Source organism: Onychomys torridus, chromosome 5 (genome assembly GCF_903995425.1).
Source record: "Onychomys torridus chromosome 5, mOncTor1.1, whole genome shotgun sequence".
NCBI classification, from domain to species: Eukaryota; Metazoa; Chordata; class Mammalia; order Rodentia; family Cricetidae; genus Onychomys; species Onychomys torridus.
The window spans coordinates 69,072,774-69,088,307 of record NC_050447.1 but is presented as its reverse complement, the minus strand read 5'-3'; the positions used below and the strand labels follow the sequence as shown (position 1 = coordinate 69,088,307).

Here is a 15,534-nt window from a genome sequence, read left to right as displayed (position 1 = left end):
AGAAAATAAAGAGTTTCATACTTTAAAAAAATTATATATTTTAGCTGGGCAGAGGTAGCGCATGCCTTTAATCCCAGCACTTGGAAGGCAGAGCCAGGCAGATCTCTGTGAGTCTGAGGCCAGCCTGGTCTACAAAGCAAGATCCAGGACAGGCACCAAAACTACGCAGAGAAACCCTGTCTCGAAAACAAACAAACAAACAAAATTTATATATTTCATATATGTGTGTATGTATGTGTGTGTGTATATGCCTGAGTGTGTGTGTATGTGTATATACTGTTTCTGTGCATGAGCCATTGGAAGTCAGAAGAGAGAGTTAGATCCTTTGGAACTGGAGTTACAGGTGATTGTGAACCACTATGTGAGTGCTGGGGACCAAACCTGGATCCTTTGCAAGGGCAGTAAGCATTCTTAACTACAGAGCTATCTCTCCAGTCCTTTAGGATTTTTTTTTTTCTTTTATTTAAAAACACTAGCAATACCCAGGAAATCTTAAAGGAAAACCTTAGTTTTGTAATATCAAGAAGTAATGTGGCCCATATCATGTCCAATTTGTATCTCAGATGCTTAACTTTCAATAGATAAACCTTTAAAATATTTTAAATAAATATCTAAAGTTGGATTATAAATGTTAGGGTGTAAAACACTTTAAAATTTTACTCTTAAAAATAATGATTTTTAGCTAGGCAATGAGCACTTAGGAGGCAGAGGCAGGTGGATCTTTGAGTTTGAGGCTAGCCTGGTCTACAGAGCAAGTTCCAGGACAGCCAGGACTGCACAGAGAAACTCTGTTTCAAAAAACAAAAACAAAAATAGGATTTTTATATTTTATTTAACACATGAGTAGATAGCTACCATAGTCTTCCATCTAGTTATTTCTGAGGTGGTGACTATAATCGCCATCTCAGAGAGAAGGTTATTACTATTAACAAGTTGAATAATACATGTGTGTGTGTGTGTATATTATAATTAGGACTAGTCCTAATTGGTTCTTTTCTTCCACTTTGTAGGTCATGTAGGTTGAATTCAGGTCCCCTGGCTTGGCAGCAGCTACTTTATTAAGCCACTGAGCCATCTCTCTGGCTTTCAGGTTTTGGTGTTTTCATTTACAAAAGTATTTGCCTAACTTAAGAACAGGCAATCCTCTTCCCTTTTTATAATTTGTAGAAATTCTGATGTTAAGGGACAGTATGTTACTCATAAAAGGTTTTGTTTAAAAACAAAATGTTAAAAGACAAATAAATGGCCGGGCGGTGGTGGTGCACGCCTGTAATCCCAGCACTTGGGAGACAGAGGCAGGTGGATCTCTGTGATTTCGAGGCCAGCCTCAAATACAGAGCTAGTCCAGGACAGGCTCCAAAGCTACAGAGAAACCCTGTCTCGAAAAACAAAAACAAAAACAAACAAACAAAAAAAAAAGGGACAAATAAATGTTTTAAAAGAAGTTATAGAAGTCAAAGAAGAAAAACAAGTTTTTAAGATTTTAGCTATGAATTTACTTTTCCTTCCTTAATGCCATATCTTACCCTCCTTGTCTCAGGGTCATTCTTATTCTAATTTGCAAATCTAATTTGTAGCTTGCTATGACAGGTATGCCTTTAGTAATAATGGCCTATTCTCCTACACTAGTCAGTAATACAGGCATACATCTGGGGACAGTTAAGAACTGTAGGGTTATTTGTTCCAGCTGGCACAGTTTCCAGCTGCTCTTTGTGGTGTTTAGCTTCCCTGTCTCTGCATTGCTGGTCCTACTGCTACTAGCATAGATGCTTTTGTTTCTCCTTACTGCTTCTCATCTCCGACCTGTGTGATCTGCTGAGTGTTTAATAGCTAAATAATCAAATCCTATAAGATAATAGCTGTGATAGGAATGGAAATTAAATTGTAGTTTGTGTGTTGATTCCAGTTAGCCTGGAGTATTGGATTAAATAAGATGGATTCTGGAGCTACATCCACATTTGATGGGACAGAGTGCTCTATCAGTGGAGTGAGGTGACAGCCACATACTGCCATTGGTTAGAGTGAGATCTTATATGAGGATCTGAATGGGTTTTGTTGATAAACAGAGATTATTTGCATCTTTTGCTATTATGTTAATATCTTAGGTGCTTTTTGGTTCTTGGTTACTTTCTTACTTCAGGAATTGGTATTTCCAAATGACTTATCACTGGATAAATGAAGGAAGTAGTTTGAAAGGATTCTGACTTGGCAGTATTTAAGTTGCCTTTAGGTTTGTAAATATTCTGTTTCTGAGTAATTATGTAATTAAAAATTTAAGCCATGTCAGAATGCATTTTCTTCACATAGCATTTCATGTATCAGAATTACATACCTAATCAAAATACAGACTTAAAAAACACCAGGTTATTAATACACTTTTACAAGGCTTACTGAATTTTCAGAAACTCCATAGTGGTAATAAATTGGCATGTGTGAATGATTAGCTTTTTAATAATTATTTACTATGTGAGTAAATTTGGGAAAGTTTTAAGTTTTAAATGAATTATTTCTGGTATGTCTTTCCTTTTACACATATCACATATAACTTTTGCAGGTTGGATTTGCTACCATTTTATGCAAGATTGGTTGCTACATTGCATCCCTGCATGTCTGATGTAGCAGAGGATCTTTGTTCCATGCTGAGGGGGGATTTCAGATTTCATGTATGTATTTAAGCATTTATTTTGTAATATGTATATATTCTAATAAGTTAAGTGAGGGTACTTTGGTTGAACATAATAATTTTGTTGATAAGTATACTTTTGAAATTGATAGTGGCATAGTAGTTGAGAATTTATGGAATTTAAAATTTTTAAAGTATAGGTGTACTTAACAACACTTAAAGTTGATAATGCTGCCCCAGCTAGAAGGGAGCTGTTTTTTGTTTGTTTGTTTTTTTGTCCTCCCATCATAGGTATTGTATTTTTTCTTTTTACCAATTGAAAATCATTCTTCAAGGTCAAGACACAGTCCTTATTGTTGACTCCAGAAAAAAGAGAATTAGCCCCAAAGAAAGTTGGATATGCTGCCTCATAGATGCCTCTTGAGGTGTTGAATTCTAAAAGTGGGAAGTATAATTGCTTTCACAAATCCTAAGATGTCAGTGAATACTTCTGTTGCCTGTGTTTTATTGATTCTTGAAGAATTTTTATCTTGGATACTGTTAAGTTCTTCAAACAACTGTCCAGTAAATACCAGAGATCTCTTACCAGGCAGCTTCCTTTCCTTTACAGTTCTACAAACCTGAACAGACTCTATTAGTAGTTCTCCAGTGTCTTAGTTACCCAGTCGTCGTATGGAAGTGATATGATAAAGCCTCAAATACAGTCGGTGGGTGAAAGTGACACTACGAGAGGCTGGTGGACAGTGAAACAGTCAAGTTTAGCTGTTACCATAGCCACTGAAAAGTTATGTTTACAAACCTTTATAGTAAGTTGTTGGGAATGCCAGTAAAACTATTGTTTACTGTGTTCAGTAAACACTGTTGTACTCAGGATTTACAAGTCAGTAGTATTGCTGAGCACTCAAAAAAGATTACATGATTGCTCAGGTCAAGAACCTCACTCTATAGCTCACAAATAAGATGTAAATAAAAAGCAAGAGGAAAATAATAAATTATGATTGTGCACTTGCAAAATGGCTTATTGGGGAGTTCAGAGCAGGAAAATCTCATGAAGGACAGATTGATCTGTAGTAAGTGTTTATTTGTTACTATCTTTATGATTAAGATTTTCCTGGGTCATGTTTTGCTAAGTGTGTTTTAGATTTTCATAAGCAATAGTGAGCCCAGGTAAGGTTTCTATGTTTAGAGAACTTGGGAAACACTGAGCTTATTAAAGCTTAACAGTTTTGTGTTGTCTTATTATAAAACTTCTCAAAACTTCATGAGGGTGATTGTACTGTGTGAATGTACTAGAGGAGTATGAGTACATATCCCATAAAGAACACACTTTGAGAAATGCTGCTACTTCAGGAATAGATACAGCAGAAGTCATATTCTTGGTGATGTAATTGATCCCTTGTACCAGTGAGGATCTATTATACTAGTGAGCACTATGAAGGCGCTATATCAATTATATGCTTCAATCTCTCAGCCAAACCCTAAATTAAGCAAATTGTTGGACTAAGTATGATTAGTGCATGTGGTTTAAAATGTACAATTAAGAGTATTCTATACATGCATACTTCTCTTACCCTGAAAATTGAAGCAGAAGTTGAAGACATTGGCATAATTTATACTGCTGCAATCTTGGGAACCCATTGTTCTCAGAATAGAAAAGAAGGTAGTTGAAGTAATCGATTACTTTCCATCTCTCCCAGGATTTCTCCTTCCTAACTTCCTAATCTGCAAACTCTTTCCTAACATATTTCTGTTAGGCTTTAAATGTGTTTAATGTACAGTACAACTCTTATCAAATGAAAACAAAGTAACAGCTACAAAACCCACGGATGTCAATCAGGTTAACACAGTACACCCTACAACACCAGTCTTTCATTTCTTCCTTCTTTTGAGACAGGGACTCATGTATCTCAGGCTGGCCTCCAGTTTACTGTGTAGTGGGGGGTGACCTTGAACTTCAGATCCTCTATCCTTTACTGGGATTATAGGCATGTGCCACCACATCCTTTTGTTTTGTTTGTTTGTTTTTGTTGTTGTTGTTTTTGGTTTTTTGTTTGTTTGTTTTCCTTTTTATTGGGATTTTTTTAAGATACAATTTTTCCTTAAAACCATCATAGCAATATTCTTAATAGAGATCACTAAATTTCCTGATTACCCATTAGTTGATGTCCTTGTATATTCTAAACCACTGGACTGTCCTGATTTTTTAGAAGGCATAATTTTGGTTCTACCATGTTAACATTCTGACTAGGACTTAGTTACTCAGATGTTAAACAGGTATATTTAATGAGAATAATTTTGCTCTTTGAAGCAGTACTTGTCCTAAGAATTAAATGAGATAATCCATATATAGTACAGTACCTAGTATAAATATCATTATTCTGGATCTTATGTTTATTATTGTTAATCTTTTTTTTGAGACAGGGTTTCTCTGTGTAGCTTTGCGCCTTTCCTGGAACTCACTTGGTAGCCCAGGCTGGCCTCAAACTCACAGAGATCCGCCTGCCTCTGCCTCCAGAGTGCTGGGATTAAAGTTGTGTGCCACCACCGCCCCACCTCTTGTTAATCATTTTTAAGGTAGATTTATATGTTGAAATTCCTTAGTCTTCTTTTGCACCACTTTGTTGTTGTTGTTAGAGACAGGATTTCATGATATTTGAGCTAGCTTCAAACTCATAGTTGTAGCAGAGGCTGGCTTTGAATTTATCCTATTTATTACACTTTCCAGACGCTGCATTCCAGGTGTGTCATACCACGCCTGGCTCAATCCTGCTTTTTGAGTGGGAACACAATTGTCTGGCTTCAATTAATGCTTGTTTCCCAGCATCTTCATGTCACCAAATGTGTGTATCTTGCTACAGCCTGTCCAGTGCATAGACAGTATTTTTGTCCTTCTAGAAACCAGTTGTATCCACAAAACAGACTGATTATTTTCTTCTAAGAACATTGTTATGTTTTACTTCATTGGATGCACTTCTGTATTTTCCCCATAAATACAATATATTTTATTGAGCTGTTAAGGTTCTCTCATATTCAGTATCTATGTTCACCAAATCTTGTCACAACATTCTGAAACACTCTAGTTCTAGCTACTTCTCATCAAACCCGCTGCCACTGTCTTTCATTATCCACAGCTTGAGTTATGACAATAGCTCTTTAACCAGGTTTCCCTGTCTCTGTCTTCTATCTAGGTCCAATATATTGCCACAATATGATCATATTTGCCCCCTTAAGAATCTCAGCTGAGAAGTAAAGCTGATAAAACTATATGTAGTCAAAGAAATTCTAGTTAAACAATGGATTTGCTAATTTGACAGATCAATAAAGCTAATAGAAGTGAGAAATCAACATTCTTATATACTTCAATCAGGTAAGAATTTAGATAAAACAGTTCCGCAATATGTTTCAAGATCCTTAGAGGCATTCATAGATTGAACAGCTCTGAGAAAAATTAAAAAGCTTTGTTTACATCATGAACTGTACTAGGAAAAACTGATCACCTCAAAGCCCAACTGTAGGGTTTTTGTTTTTGTTTTTTTAAAGGACCAGATAATCATGGTGCCAATGTGCTATACTAAAAAATGGTTTTCAATAAAATTTTGTGTTCCGATAGTGTAACTGTGAGGCATATTTTCATTTTTAGTATTCTTGGTTGTCCAAACTTTCATCGGAGTCTCCTTCCTAAATGGAGAGAGCAGCTTTTATTTAAGCAAATCATCCTCACTGACATTCTAAAAATGGTCTTTCTACTTTGTTTAATTAAAATTGATTATTGGTGAATTTTTTCACAACTGACCCAAATACCTCACATAGACAACTTAAGAGAGGAAGGGCACATTTTATTCATCTTGGAGAGTTGAATTGATGATTGCTTGACTCCATGTGTTTGGGGGAGAGCATCATTGTGGCTGGAATGTCACAGTGGATAGGAACCAGAGGAGGAAGAAGAGAGCAGGAACCAGGTATACCCTCCAAAGGCACATACCCCGCCCCCCCACAGTGATCTGCGTCTCCTCCCACTTAGGGCCTGCTTCCCAAAGTTTTTCACAGTGTTCAACACATAAGCTTCTAGAAACATTCACAGTCAAACTAAAACAGTTGGTTAAGATAAGTGGAATACAAGTATGTTTATGCAGTATATCTATATTTTCATTGTATGTATATGATTTTAAACTTATATTTGCAATGATAACATTTTATGTATGATATAGAATATAAAAAAGTAAATGAAAACTATGAGGTAAAGTATGTGAGTAAAAGTTTCAAATTTATCCTCAACCTTCACTCCTAGGCCTAGAAGATTGACTGTACAACTTTTGAGACTAATGACTAATGTTCCACCAAATTAAAAAATATATATGTAAATTATGGCAAATTTACTTATTTATAGGCTCAGAGCAGATTACAAGGTTAGCATATAATAGATTTGTAGAAAAGTGTATTGAATTAGTAGATAAAGTTAATGTTAAGTCAAAAGAACAAATTATAGAGGGAAAAAGTGTCTTTTTGGACAAATATCTATTAGCACTTCTGGAAGGGCCATCACTTTCTTTTTTATAGAGGAGTAGTAAATGATGGGCATAGAAAAGTTTTAAAGATTTATGGGTGGACATATCTGAAGAGGTTATTTGATGTTACACACTAACAGTACTAAATTTAGCTTCATCTATCTTTAAATACTGAATTAGAAGCAGTATTTTTGTTAAGGATAATGTAAGTAAAACCTTACAATAGTAATCACTGAGCTGATAATATATAAACAAAAGCATATTGTTGGTCTGCATTTAGTTTTACGGAAGTATTGATTCTCAATCTTTTGGCTAAGAGAAAGTATAGTTTTCATAAATTTTTGATGTCTTTGATTATAAGTTTTGAAGAAATGATAGTGAAGAATACTGAATGAGGAGTTAGGATAAGTCAATGGGGTCGTTCCCCTCCATTCCATTACAGTCTTTTAAAATGTTTTCAGCTTCTTTTCTGACCATCAGGAATGGAGATAATCAGTCTTCATTTTTAAAATTTTTATAGTTTTGAAGGGAAGAAAAATAAACCTCATAGAAATAGGCAATAAAATAGTGATTTCAAGGTCAGGAGAGATGGCTCAGTGGTTAAGAGTACTGGCTCCTCTTGCAAAGGACCTAGGTTTGGTTGCCAACGCCCATATGGTGACTTACAGCCATTTGTAACTTCAGTTCCAAGGGATCCAACATGCTTTCCCAGCCTTCACAAGCAGTAGGCACACACATGGTGCATATATATACTTGTAGGCACTTAGACATACACAAAAATAAAAATAAGCATTTTTAAAAAGAGTGATAACCAGAATCTGGGAAGGGGTGAAGGTGGGGAGAAATGCAGAGAGAGTAGCTGGTAGGTATGTGGAGTGCAGTTGGGTGGGTGGCAAGAATAACTCTTAATGTCCCACAGTACAAGAGGTTAACTATAGCAGGTACCAAATTTCAAAATAGCTAATAAGGCTTGGTAGGAGCTCAGAGATAGAACATGTACTTGTTCTGCTCTGGCTGTATTTTCTGTTTGTCTCTAACCACACATGTCTTTTTGTGGAAATATTATGACTAAAATGAAGTTTTTTGGCACATTTGTGATTTTGTTTTTGCTTGATATACTTTTGTTGATACTTCAGGTTAGGTTTAGTATTGATGACCTCCTAGTTTGCTCTGGAATTTTAATAAACATAATTTTATTTTAAAGTCATCACTAAAGAGACTGGGTATGGTGTCACACACCTATAATCCTTAGCACCCATGAGGCAGAGACAGGAGGACTGTTGCAAGTTTAAAGAACTACCTGATTTATATAGGAAAGGTCAGCCAGGGCTACATAGTAAGACACTGTCTCAATCAAGCAGACAATCAAATCACTAAAATTGTAAAAATTCTAAATACTTACCTCTGTTTGCTATAGAAAGTAGATGTCTGAAAGTCAAAAATTTCATTTAGTGTTTAGTTGTCTGGTTTATAAAAGTTCAGTAAAATAATGATTATGAAGTATATGGCTGCTGATGCGATTAGCCCCTTTTTTAAACTTGGAATTCCATTATATTATGGATGCGTGAAGTAAATTTCAGTTCATAGTTGGGAAATTTGAATCTTGGTATTCACCCTAGTCAAGTCATTTGACACTTTTGAAATCTTTCTCCTTCTTTCTCCTTCTTTCCCTGTCTCTCCCTGTCCTTCCCTAATGTAGTAGAAGAGTAACAGCTATCATTTATTTCCCCGAATGTTATCAATGTTCTGGATAAAATAAGTGGGCAACATTCTGGAAAGAGCATGGAATTAATTGGAGATGCTACCATCTCGTGATTATTGTTTACATAATAGATTTCTAGACTGTAAATTTGGATTTCTTATAAAAATATTATCAGGTGTTGGGGATTTAGCTCAGTGGTAGAGTGCTTGCCTAGCAAGCGCAAGGCCCTGGGTTCGGTCCTCAGCTCCAGAAACAAACAAACAAACAAATAAAAATATTGTCAATCCTACAGTTCTAATTACACTTATCTCAGTGTATCCATATTATACTGTTCTAATGGAATTTTGCTACATTTGATTTTTTTTTAATGTATGCATCAGTGTAGAACTCAAACTTGCAAGGATTTGAGCTTTGACTCATGATTATTTCTGGTAATGAAAACAACATTGAATATATTGCATGTTTCATTGTAGCGAATTATGCAAAATATGTAATATAGTTCATAGTATAACAACATCTGAAAATATTTTTCACTTAAATGAGTTTCTAGCATTATTATTTTAAAGCAGCATTTCCTAAAGTGTTTTCTTAAAATATTGATCTGATGTGCTGTTAATTGATAGTGGTTAATATTATATAAAATTGCCTAGATTACTAAATAAACTTAAGAAATACTGATTTAAATTAAATGGGTTAATTTAGGGCTTCTTTAAGCCTGAAAAAATCAGTTGGTTCCCCAAATTACTTGATCATGGAGCAGTTTTGCAAAGCACTTCCTAGAACTGGTGTGGACAACATGGGCAAATTTTTCCTTAACTTAAAATAATTTGAAGACAAGAAATCTTTTCCAATTTATTTGAAATATTTGAAGTGAATTAAAATATATTAAAGTAGTTCTTATCACAGATATTCAAAATGTTAATTATCTAAGCAATATCTTTTAATTTATAGGTACGAAAAAAGGACCAGATCAACATTGAAACAAAGAACAAAACAGTCCGTTTTATTGGAGAACTAACCAAGTTTAAGATGTTCACCAAAAATGATACACTGCATTGTTTAAAGGTAAGTGATACATTGTTTTTAATAGAAAAATGTTGTTTTACATATAAATTATAGATAAAATGAAATGTTTAAATATTTGATTAACTTAAAACAAAGTTAATTTGTCAAGAACAGTAAAAAGGAATATTATTAAATATGTGAGTAAAATAGAAAACAAATGGTAAGATGGCAGATACAGATGCAGGAATTTCAGTAATTAAATAAAAGGGACAAAATATATCAAGTAAAATTCATAAAAGCACGCCTTTAATCCCAGCACTCGGGAGGCAGAGGCGGATCTCTGTGAGTTCGAGGCCAGCCTGGTCTACAAAGTGAGTTCCAGGAAAGGAGCAAAACTACACAGAGAAACCCTGTCTTCAAAACCAAGGGAAAAAATAAAAAAAAGACAATACTTAGTTAAAATAATTTGATGCTACCTAAAAGTATAGACAAAATAGGCTAAAGTAAAAAGACAAAGTGCACTGTATAAATACTAGTCAAGAAGACTGGTCTCATCCGACTTTTCAAAGTCTGTGAAGCAGAAAGCATATTGGACAGAATCACTCTCATTTATGGAGAGGCCATCTTAACAAGAAAATATTATGTATCTGACAGCATAACTTCAAAATATATGAAGAAATAATCACAGTAATGAGTAGGAAGAAATTGTGTACTATTAGAGTTTAATGAACAGTTTACCAAACCTTTATCTAATTGACACCAAGATAATCTCTTTAGATGTGCATGGATTGGTTACTGAAATACTTCAGATTATGCTTTCTGTCCATAATGAAATTAAATTATAAATCAAATAAAAACATTAATTATATGTGGTAAAGTTAGAACAGAATTGATAAACCTGCATTTTAAATAATCATTCTTTTTCTAAATTTTTTTCCTAAAACAGATTTTCTACTTAAACTGTATGCTTTTAATGTTTAAAAATACTAATATTCAGAGCATTGTAAATATTCAGAGCATTAGGCCCCCTGAACTTCCCTAGGGAGTCTCAGGAGAGTGCTTACCAGCAAAGGATGTTTCAGGCAAACTCAGGCAGCTAAGAATGACTGGGAGTCATGCCAGAGACTGTTTAAATATATTAATGCATTTTTGTGTAGTCTTAAGTTATGTAAACCTAGGTAGGAAGTATACATTGTTTCCTGACATAGAATTCTGTTTCTAAGAATTCATTTTAAGAAAATAAAATCATCAGTATATTCACAGATTAATCTGCAGGGATTTTTATCATCACCTTTTAGGGTTATTTTTCCTGGTTTTTTTTTTTTTTTTTTTTTTTTTTGTCTCTCAAGCTTACTATATGCTTGCCCTGGGTACTAAGATAAGAGGCATCCAACACTAAGCCCAGCTTTCATACATTTTGGGGTTTTGCATTTGTATGTTTGTTTTTTGTCATTTTCAACAAATACTTCACAAGTGAAGGCTGACTTTCTGCTTTACCCAGTCTTAGTGAGGGTTTCTATTGCTGTGAAGAGACACCATGACCAAGGCAACTCTTATAAAGGAAAACATTTAATTGGGGCTGGCTTACAGTCCATTATTATCATGGCGGGAAGCATGGCAATGTGCAGGCAGACATGATGCTGGAGAAAGAACCAAGAGTTCTACATCTGGATCAGTAGGCAGCAAGGAGAGAGAGGGAACCACTGGGCTGGGCTTGAGCTTTAGAAATCTCAAAGTCTATGCCCAGTGACACACTTTCTCCAACAAGACCTAATTGTTTCAAATAATGCCACTCCCAGTGAGTTTATAGGAACCATTTCCATTCAAACCACCACATACTCTTAAAAGATTTATATTCCTAGCATTTTCATACATATATATATATTATACTAATTCCTTTTTACTCCTCCTCACTATCCTCTCTTCCCCATTCTTCTTAGTCTCCTTCCTCCCTCCACATAATTACCCCTCAGCTTTCATATGTTCTGTTACTTTCTTTATTCCCTCCTTAACCCTCTTTAGACCTCTTTGTTCTTCCTCATTGTTCTCTTTCTGCATATATATATACACATAAGCACACCATTCAATCTAGATTTCACATGATAGAAAACATGTCTTATTTCTCCTAACATAATCATCCATTTTCCTATAAATGATATAATTTCATTCTTACAACTAAATAAAAATTCTGCTGTGTATCTTTACTATGTGAGTTCCATATCTTGCCTATTGTATACAACAATACAACAGTAAACTTGGATGTTCCAATATTTCTGTGGTATATCCATTGGCCATATGGTTAAGAGTGGTATAGTTGGTCATTTGGCAGTTATGTTTTTGGTATTTTGAAGAATACTGACTTCCATAGTGGCTACACAAGTCTGTATTCTTACAAGCTCTAAATAAGAGTTCCTCCTGCCCAGTTCCTCATCAGCCTTTGTTGTCACTTGTTTTCTTTGTTTGTCTGGGTACCTGCCTGTGTGTATGAGCGTGTGTTGATGGTGGGGATGTGCCAGGTTGGGTGTGTAGGTCAGAATGGACAGCCTTTTACCTTGTTTTAGGCAGGGTCTCTGTTGAGCTTCCTGCATGTTAACTGGCTGACTCAAAAGTTTCTGGGGAGTCTCCTGTCTCTGCCTCTCTTCTGGCTGCCAGAGTATTGGGATTACAGGTCCATACTACCATGTCTGGAGGATCCAAACTCATGTCATCACAATTGGCATGGCAAGTGTTATTGAAACATCTCTGTAGTCCCAATCATTGTTTTTATTTGTTTGTTAGTTATTCTGATGGGTGACATAAAATCTCAATGTAGTAGGGTTTTGTTTTGTTTTTTAAGATTTATTTATTTTTGTATGTGGATGTTTTGCCTACATGTTTTGCCATTTGTGTGCCTAGTCCCTACAGAGATCAGAAAAGGACATTGGAACCAGAGTTACAGATGGTTGTGAGCCACCATGTGAGTGCTGGGAACTAAACCCAGGCCTTTGAAAGAACAGTCAGTGCTCTTAACTGCTGAGCCATCACTCCAACCCTTGATGCAGTTTTAATTTGTATTTTCCTAATGGCTAAGGATTTTGAACACTTTTTCAAATATTTCTTAGTCACTTGTATTCATGTAAGAATTGTCTGTTCAGTTCATTAATGAAATTGCTGATTGGGTGTCTTGCTTTGTTTTTCACTATTTAATTTTGGAGTCTCTTTATAGATTGTAGATATTGCTCTCCTGTCAGATTTTCACTTGTGCTGTATGCTGTCTGTTCATTCTGGTGTTTACTTTCTTTGTTGTGCACAAGCTTTTGTTTTTCAAGACAGGGTTTCTCCATGTAGTTTTGGTGCTGTCCTGGATCTCGCTCTGTAGATCAGACTAGCCTGGAACTCACAGAGATCCGCCTGGCTCTGCCTCCCGAGTGCTGGGATTAAAGACGTGCACCACCAGTGCCACCTGGCTGTGCACAAGCTTTTTAAAGTTGTGTGATCCCCTTTGTCAGCCCTTAATGTTGGTTCTTGAGCTATTGGAGTTCCTTTCAGTTATTTCCTGTGTCTATATGTTGAAGTGTTTTGCCCATGTTTTCCTCTAACACTAAGGTTTTTGATCTATTTTGAATAGATTTTTGTGTAGGATGAGGGGAGAGGTAGATTGTGTGTGTGTGTGTGTGTGTGTGTGTGTGTGTGTGCGTGTGTGTGTGTGTGTTTAAAAGCATGCATGTACATGTGGAGGCCAGAGATTCATGTTAAGTGTCTTCCTCTACATTCTCTACTTTATTTTTGTGACAGAGTCTTTTCAGTGAACCTGAAGCTCATTCATTTAACTAGACTGGCTAGCTGTCGAGCTCTGAGGATCTAAATTAAGGTCCTTAAATTTAGAGCTAAAGTGTTTGGCCCACTGAGCAATTTCCCCAGGCCCCTTGTTCATGATTTCACATATGTTTGTCCAGTATTCCTGGCACCATTTGAAGAAGTTTTCTTTTTCTAATTTATGCTTTTGATGCTTTCATCAAAGGTTAGGTGAGTATATGTGTGTGGGGAGAGAGTGAGGGGAGGTTACTTTTGGGTACTCTATTCTAGGCCATTGATCTATGTGTTTGGTTTTGTGCTAGTACTTTGTGCTGTTTCTTACTTTGTCTCTGAGCATAGTTTGAAGTCAGAGATTGTGGTATCTAGTGTTGTTCTTCCTGCTTAATAATTGCTTTGACTGTTTCAGGTATTTGGTTCTTCTTTATGAATTTTAGGATTTTTTTTCTTTTCTTTTTTTTTGGATTTATTTATTTATTTATTATGTATACAGTGTTCTGTCTGCATGTATGCCTGCGTGCCAGATGAGGACACAGATCTCATTACAGATGGTTGTGAGCCATGTGGTTGCTGGGAATTGAACTCAGGACCTTAGGAAAAGCAGCCAGTGTGCTCTTAACCTCTGAGCCATCTCTCCAGCTCCTAAACAGTGCCACTCTTTATTTATTTATTTTTTTAAAAGATTTATTTATTTATTATGTATACAGTGTTCTGCCTGTGTATATGTCTGTAGGCCAGAAGAGGGCACCAGATCTCATTACGGATGGTTGTGAGCCATCTTGTGGTTGCTGGGAATTGAACTCAGGACCTTTGGAAGAGCAGTCAGTTCTCTTAACTGCTGAGCCATCTCTCCAGCCCCCGGATTTTTTTTTTTTTTTTTTTTCATTCTGTGAAGAATGTCATTGGGATTTTGATGGGAATTGCATTGTGTCTGAAAATTGCTTTCAATTATATAATTGATTTCTTGGTTTTTTTTTTTGTTGTTTGGTTTTTTTTTTTTTTTTTTTAATGTATGAGTATTTTGCCTGAATGTATATCTGTACACTGGTTGTATGCCTGGTGCTTTGGAAGTCAGAAGAGGGTATCAGATCCCCTGGAACTAGAGTTACAGATGGTTGTGAACCCATCATAAAATTGAACTGAGAATTGAATTTGAATCCTTTAGCCCTTCAATTATATAATCATTTTCACATATTATTTCTGCCAGTCCATGAGTATGGGAGGTCTTTCCATCTTCCAATGTCATCTTCAATTCTTGCTTTGACATTTCAGATTTTCATTGTAGAAATTCTTCACTTCATTGGATTACCTCCTGCCTCAGGTTGTTTGTTAAGCTTTTGTGAATGGGATTTTTTTTACCCTCCAATTTCTTTCTCAGCAAGTGCCTTTAGCCACAGAGCCATCTAATTAGCCTGGTTTGCAGTTGTTTTTTTTCTGAGAAATTTTATATCTACGTTCATCAAGGAAATTGGTCTAGACAGTTTTTTGTTGTAGTGTCTTCATCCAGTTTTAGTATCAGGATAAGACTGGCTTTATAGAATGAGTGTGGTGGTGTTCTTTCTCCTGTTGTAGGGAACAGTTTCGTGAGTGTTGGTGTTGGCGCTTCATTAAGCACTTAGTAGAATTTAGTAATGCAGCTATCCTGGTAGGGGACTTCTTTGTTAAGGGACCACTATTATTTCAGTCTTGTTGCTGTTTAAGGGTCTGTTTAAGTTGTTTGTGTCCTAGAATTTTACTTTGGTATGTGATATATATCTAGGAATTTATTTCTTGTATATTTTTTCAGGTTCTCTTGGAATATGAGTTTCAAAGTATTCCATAATGATATTCTGGATTTCAGTGGAATCTTTTGCATTTACAAATTTTTATTTTAATAATTTATTTATTTTACTTTATGTATATGAAAT

The 15,534-nt window shown here is 35.5% G+C and overlaps 1 protein-coding gene across 2 annotated transcripts in view; it reads left to right on the top strand.

Annotated features, from left to right (window-relative positions):
• Upf2 (UPF2 regulator of nonsense mediated mRNA decay) overlaps positions 1 to 15,534 on the top strand; it is a 115,616-nt gene that overhangs the window by 53,774 nt on the left and 46,308 nt on the right. For both annotated transcript variants that reach the window (XM_036188005.1, XM_036188006.1), the window contains exons 9-10: positions 2,555 to 2,663; positions 9,782 to 9,895. In XM_036188005.1, the coding sequence (XP_036043898.1) occupies positions 2,555 to 2,663; positions 9,782 to 9,895 (223 nt within the window). The remainder of the gene's footprint in view (positions 1 to 2,554; positions 2,664 to 9,781; positions 9,896 to 15,534) is intronic.